Source organism: Austrofundulus limnaeus, unplaced genomic scaffold, assembly GCF_001266775.1.
Source record: "Austrofundulus limnaeus strain Quisiro unplaced genomic scaffold, Austrofundulus_limnaeus-1.0 Scaffold3, whole genome shotgun sequence".
Taxonomy (NCBI): domain Eukaryota; kingdom Metazoa; phylum Chordata; class Actinopteri; order Cyprinodontiformes; family Rivulidae; genus Austrofundulus; species Austrofundulus limnaeus.
The window spans coordinates 4901081-4908605 of NW_013952405.1; the positions used below are offsets into that span (position 1 = coordinate 4901081).

The 7525-nt window shown below is 37.8% G+C and overlaps 1 protein-coding gene across 1 annotated transcript in view; it reads left to right on the forward strand.

Moving 5' to 3' along the window:
* Positions 1-250: 250 nt before the first annotated feature.
* Positions 251-7525, forward strand: part of calcoco1a (calcium binding and coiled-coil domain 1a) — a gene marked incomplete in the record, with an annotated part of 16941 nt that continues 9666 nt past the window's right edge. Inside the window, 5 exon segments of the mRNA XM_014018542.1 lie at positions 251-578; positions 2220-2386; positions 2479-2581; positions 6056-6258; positions 6417-6629. Of these exon segments, the coding sequence (XP_013873996.1) occupies positions 2255-2386; positions 2479-2581; positions 6056-6258; positions 6417-6629 (651 nt within the window).

Below are 7525 nucleotides of genomic sequence, written 5' to 3' on the forward strand. Positions count from 1 at the left end.
CACACAAAAACAWAGACTATGGCCTTATCATAAAGAAATGGCATTCATCAAATATGACCATATGGCACAAAATAAGTAAACATTATCGACATTTATGCAGCTAAAATAAAATAAGCTCATAAGGTTGCATTAACCTGCAGCTGCTATTGGTTGGTTTCCTTCATGGCAAACATTTCCATTGGAGGATCGAGTTTGTGTTGTAGACGCGAAAAACGACGCTTGTTGGGAAGAGAAGCATCATGTTACGTTCAGCGGTCCTCTTCCACCCTGTCTGCATCCTGGGGGTTGTAGTTCTCAGTGGGATGTTTCAGCTCGAATCCAGCTGCTGCTGAACAACAGCTCCCAGAATGCCGCGGTGGGCTGGAAGCTGTCGTGCTTGTGTTTTGCTTTGGTTTTTTTGTTATTGTTTCGGGTTACTGGAGGAGCTGAGCCCGARCAGAATATCCTTTAGCTCTCTGGGACGTTTTGGTTGCTGTTTTCTTTCGGAGTTTAGAGCCTTAAACCTCCGAAACATACAAGCCTCGTTTGTAGAAAGTGAGGAGTTTAAAGGTATGAGAAACCTCAAAGAAGACTAAAAGGTAACGTGCGCAGTTTTTTTTTTTTTGTAGTTTTAACAAAAGCCTGCATTGTCCCATTTTATTATTATTCGCGCTCGCGACACCTAACGATGATAACATATAAAATCCGTACCTATTTAAGTTGCTGCAGTGGCTGACATCACACGTCAGTTTGAATAAACTTGTCTCGACCCGCGTGGCTCAGTGTTTATTCGACATGTGCTGCTGCTGCTAGGCCCTGTGTATGGCAGGCCGTTGTATCATATAATGATGTCCAATTCTGGTCCTTGAGGGCCATTATCCTGCATGTTTGGAGGTTTCTCTGTTCGATCACACCAGATTAGAACAAATGGGTGACTGACAGGCTTCTGTAGAAATCTAAGAGTTAAATCAGTTACTGAATCAGGCCTATTTTACCAGAGTTAACAACATCACACATGTATTTCAAGAGTTAGTACTACTGGCTACCATGAGTATTAACTTTTTAACAGTTTCTTGATAAAGAATATTTTTGCAGAATTTTGTAATTGTTGCTACTTAATATTCTAATTAATTAATTTTGAAAATATATTTCTAACTTGTTATTAATATTGATATTAATAACAAAATTGATATTAATAACAATTGAAATATTGAACAGCCTTAATGCCATTTTTACATATGTTTAGAAATTTTTGTTATTATGTTAGAGCTCTCTGAAATTGTTTTTATGTATTTATTTTATTTGTGGATATCTGAAGCTGAAAGGCCAACACACAAGAATAACAAAATTAATAACGTGGAATATATCTGAAATGTTGAGGTTGTTAATTGTAAGAACGATTTTTAAAACAGTTGATCTTTTTTTTTTTAACTAGGAGCAGTTTAATTATGAATATGCACTTTGAAAAACAGTTTATTGTGTAATAAACAGGCTTGCCATAGTGAAGTGTTGATATGAACCATCAAAAAGTTGCTGTAAATATTTCAATGTGCTTTGTGATTATCGACTGTGTGTAAACTACATTTATAATTCACGCAGGTTTAGAACCAGCGTGCTTCAGTAAATGGAAAACATTAAACCTCCCATAATAAAGTTTTGTCATCAAAATGATTAGAAGTATGTGAAAGTCATTTATTCCATAATTAAAGTACATATGAACTTTAAAATATATATACAGTATATTTCTTGCTTACTTGTTCTGTAATGTTAGTCATCATTTGCATTGTTGTTGATGACTTGTGGTTTATTATTTATTTATTTGGTCATTATCATAGTTAGGAACATGTGATCTATCCTGGAAATAATGCTTTGTCTGAGCAGACAGCTGCAACCATATTAAAATAGTTTTCATGTTAGCGATTATTGACACTTTACACTGCAGGTGMTAAAGCACAGTGATTTTTACAATAACCAAAATAGCCACAGCGAACAAACGTGTAAAACGCCATGTTGCTCAAAGCCCATCCTGTCAGAGAGGTTTAGGCTCTAGTGTCCTTTCCTCAAGTGTCCTCTCAGTCAGAGGATCGTCTTACACCAAATAAATATTCACGGCTTGCTCGTGATTGCTCACCAGCTGTCACCTTTTACCTACTTCRCTGTCAGCTGGGCTTAGCCAAGCTTGTCAGTTTGTATCTTTACCTTGTAATAAATGGTCTTTTATTCCTGTTTTTTTTCCCAAGGAACAATATAGCCTGGATTTTTGTCTTCTGTTGCCATGGACAAGACTTGGCGAGTGGAGTTTAGGAACGTGGGCCGCACTTACTTCCCTCAGAGCAGAGTGGACTGTCACTACACAATAAGCTCACTGCACAGCTGGGCCAGCAGTGACTGGATTGGACTCTTCAAGGTATTGTTGGCCCGACAGCTTTCACAGAATTGATCTAAATAGAAGATTTATTTGTCTATGAGAAAATAATGTGCGCTTAATTTCTTCCTCAGGTGGGATGGACATCAGTGAAGGACTATGAAACATTTGTTTGGGCCTTGGCCCCAGCTGACTATGAGGAGGGCACAGATGTCAACAGCTGTGTGCAGTTCCAGGGTACTCACAACAATATGTCTTTTCCATTGTTTAAAAAAGTCTCAAAGAGCACATAAAACCTTTCCAAAACTGAATTGCTGTGTTGTTTACAAGAAGGTTAGCAGCTTGGGCAGAGTGTGGGAAGATGTTGGTTATTTCTGTCTTGAGGAAGAAAGAAAACATCATGTGCACAAGACAAATATCCAGCTTAGCCTGCTCTTTWACACAGAACCTCTCTGTCATGGTTGGAATTAATTTCGGCTGTAAACAGGGTGTTGAGTAATGAAGCTGACAAAGACAGGAGCTGAAAGGCTACAGTGCTGGCTGCCGCTGCTCCCCGGAGAATAACAGTGTTCACTTTGTCCGGTGTGTCAGCGGTGGGGGCAGCTGATAAGCCTGGTTCCTCTGTGAGGGGCACGTGTGAAGCACATGTGGCATTGACTCGAGGCAGAGGGATAAATCACTAGCTTTAACATACTGTCAGTCCCATTTCTTATGGGAAGAAGGCTAGGTGAAGGTCGGGGGGTGGAGTACTGTTAAATCCTYATCAAGAGGGATTAAAAAATAGAAGGTCACCTATTTGGTGGTCTCAGCTGATCCACACAGCTTTGGTTAAACTTTAGTGATATCCTGACGTGTTGTAAAACAGGTATTAAAGGAAATTCCTCTGAACACAAGGCAAATGTCAATGTTCAAATGTAAACAAACAACTCTCATTTTTGCCAACAAAACATGATTCTGCTGATTTTGCTCATTTATTACAAAATATGCAGTTGACTTTTGGTAATGATTGATGCGTTTTTAGTGGGTAATTATTGATGATATTCAAATACAAAAAAATTCAAATGAAAACATTGAAAACTGCATATTTTGCCAGCTTTAATGACTTCATAGGTGAGTGTCTCAACAACATGTTGACCTGTTAGGGTGAGGTGACTGCCGCCAGCACCTGGGGCCTCATGCATAAAGAATTGCGCAGCTTTCACACTAAAAGTTGACGTACGGAAAAATTTAGAAAAGTGCGCCGCACCAAAAAATTCAGATGTATAAAACTGTGCGCACGCAGGTTCCTGCGCACCTTTCCTTTATACATCCCAATGAACGTGGAACTGAGCGCACCTGAGACACCTCCCCTGACACGCCTCCATTTAAATAYGTAAAATAGATGTAAATGTGTTCAGTCCTCTGTGGGATCAGAAATGATTTTTAGATGCAGGGAAAATATAAATTAAATGGAGAATGAGTGAGAAAACTGTCTAAATAAGTAGTGGGGTGTCATTGTTTTACTGTATGTGGCGCATTCGCACAGGATAACAAAAGCCTGAGATTTTCCTGAAATTTACAGACATCTCCCGAATGTGATACTGAAGCCTGGTTAGGTGTTGTCTATTTAGTTGAACACGATGTTGAACAGACATTAAAAAACAAAACAAAAAACAAACAAAAAAAACCCATCACGTTATCAACTTTTTCCTCTCTCCTTTCCTCCTGCGTTACAGCAGGCGCTGTCATCCACGGACCCCCACCTCACCTCACCCCACCCCACCACCACGCGCGGGTACGAGTGGTAGCTTATGGATTTTTAGCAAAAAATATAGATTTTTGAGGTTCATTAGACAGGTAAACGTCCAAAGGGACACATACGTATGAACACCTTCCCAGCTGGCGAGGGTGCGCGCGTGCCTGGCACTAGAATCTACCCAAAGCGCTAGCCTGCTGCGCTCCGGCCACAACTCAACTCAGCATCAGCCAGAAGGCTACAAACAGAAAAAATAATTATTCTTACCGTATAGTGAGCCACCATTTGCATCTGATTTTGCTCCCTCTCTTCAGCCTTTTTTATTTATTTATTTTTTATGCCGCACGTAATGTGTCGGGTTTTTCTGGCCCGGGACCCAAAAGGTTTTCAACTATGTGACAAAAATATAAAAACAGTTTACTGACTGGGCTGAGGTTCTTTTGATCATTTTTAGGCTGATCTATTTTCCTGTCTGAGGTTAAATGATTTTTAGTCCCGGGGTTCAGTTTCATGATCGTTCGAGTTTAAACAATAAAAACTCAAACTAAAAAAAATTCTAACAGCGTGTTCAGACACTCCTTACATCCAGAAAACACAACAAAGTCATATTTCTGTGGATTCAGGTCAGATTCGTGATTTGTGGGTTAAAACGGTGGACTGAAAAACGTTGCGTGGCTGCCGCACTTTCTCACGGCAGGTGAAAACACACGCAACGTTAGTTTTGATACATCACAACGTGGGCGTAGAACCTGGCGCACGTAACTTTTTTTATACGTACGCACCATTTATACATGAGGGTCCTGGACTCTTCTGAATTCAATAAATAAACTTCTGTCAACTCTATTCTTGCAATAATAATAATAATAAAAATAATATTGATAAGAAGGCATTTTTAAAAGGCTCCACCACATCTCAAGTATTAGCTTAACACAAGACTGTGGGTAAAACACAAGAACATAAATTTTTTGTGGCTTTAAAGGATAATTATAAATTTAGAGGCAGAATGTGTCAGCTTTTTTGCTTCMGAGTATTGAAGGTCTGCCTGTTGTCCACACCTGCTGCCCATTACAAATGTTTAGTTCATTTAGAAAAGTGTGGAATTTACTTTTTGTATTTTTCAAAACTGGAAAATGTTTTTGAAAAACAAAATATTAAGGAAAAACGTTGGTGTTTCTAGACTTTAATCCCCCTTCTATCTTCTAAAATTTTCTAAAAATAAATTGTTCTGGTAAGGTTTTAATGATACATAAACAATAAACATAGTTTTAGTTTACGGTACATTGCAAAGTGATTTGTTAACCTTACTATGTAAAGAAATATATTTTATACATACATACATACATATAGGCAAAATCGTATCATATGTAATTACTGTAATCGTCTGAAAAACTATAAAAACTAATATTTGTGAGTGCGACACACTGCCAGGTGCACATGTGAACACAATGACGGAAAGCAATGTGAACCAGCTAAGACTAACCATAACTTGTTTAATCATATGAAACACTGACATAAACCGGAGTATGAGGAAAGTCAGAAAATGCAGACCAAAGCCTCAAAGTCGGCCACATGTGAGTGCAATTGTCATTTGTTAATCGTCACATTATTCGTTATCCGCTAAATGCAACAAATAATCTTAATGACATTTTTTTGACAGTATCGCTAAACCTTAACATATATATTTGCAGATTATTTACGATTTGTGTTTTCACAAGTTAGAACATCCCTAATAAGTTTTTTGTTTTGTTTTTGCTTTTAATTTTACTGTAAATGGTATTTCTTTTTGCAAAATGAAAATTATATTGTACATAAGACTTGAGCTATGTGATTAGGAACACAAGTAGATATTTTTTAAAGAAATGTTGTGTTTCTTGTTAACCGTTTTTTGCATACAGTCTATGCTATACATTTTTAGCTGTAAACTTYCAATATAGCCTGAAAATCCACAGTTAAATATTTCTCATTTTTGTTTTTAGCCTCCTACTTGCCCAAGCCCAGCTCCCAAGAATACGAGTTCATATACGTTGACAGTAAAGGGGACGTGTGCTCCCAGAGCTCCAAATTCACATTTTGTGCACCAAAGCCTCTTGAAGATCTGGTGACCCTTGAGGAAGAGTCTCATGGCGAGGATGAAGGTACAGACATGCTGCTGGTAGTACCCAGGGCCGAACTGCTACAGGTGAGCGTTACCAACAAACCAACCCATGAAGTACCGGGTCAACGTGCTTTCAGTGTTGCAACGATAATGAGTGTTTGTGGGAATCGCACGTCCTGTAAAATGTGGCTCAGTAATTTTTAGTTCTCACGCAGAGACTCGTTTTTCCTGTCCCATGTCAGAGCCGGCTGCAGGAATGTCTGCAGGAGCGCGCCGAGCTGTTGCGCGYGCAGGAAGTGGCAAAAAGGCAAAAGGAGGCGGTGCGAGAAGAGTGCAAGAGGGCAAAGGAGGTGTGGGACAGACAGCGCAGAGGGCTGGAACATGACATCACCAGGCTGGAGGAAGAGCTGATGCAGAGTCAAGGAAAAATTGAGGAAATGGAGAGGAAGCAGAAGGTGATAGATGAAGCCTGACTTTTCCATACTCGATGTTTTGATGTATTTGATGTATTTATTTAACACATAAGAAGTAAAACAAAGAATAAAACAATAATTCAAAATTTCACATGCAAGGTAAGGGTAAAAGCCTGAATAGGCTTACGTAAAATCCACTCCCAATCAAATCAAACTACAACACAGCAGTAAAAAACCATAAAGTAAAAATAACCACACAAATAAAAGTAACGAAAATGGAACAAAATCAGAACAAAAATAGACATCAAAATACATACAAAAATAAGAAAAATCTAAAATCACTTGAATTATACATTACAAAATCAACAGCTTGGTTTTTAATTTATTTTTATACACAAAAAGAGATATTGAAGGTTCCACAAGCTCAACATTAGAATTCCACATTTTAGCTCCATAAAATCTAATTGAAAATTGGTCACACAATGATGTGTATAATGGAAGATGCAAATGAAAAGATTGCCTAGAAGGATAATTATGAATTTGTGAGTTCATATGAAAATAGCTTTTAATATAGGAAGGCCAATTTATATCATAAAGAGCTCTGAACACAAATGTACACGTAAGAAATAAGTTTATATCAAAAATATTCAACAGTTTTAATTTAAAAAATAAAGGTGCACTAAGGGTATCAAATTTCGAGAAGGTAACTATTCTTATAAACTTTTTCTGTAGAATAAATATTTTGTTCAGATGAGTTGGAAATGTAGCTCCCCAAACAATATTACAATAGGTGAGTTAAGGATAAATTAAACTATAATAAAAGATTAAAAAACAAGATTTATAAACAAAATGTCAAGTCTTGCTTAAAATTCCAATAGATTTTGCAATGTTTTTGCAGACGTCCAATATGGTCTTTCCAACAAAGTTTCTCATCGATC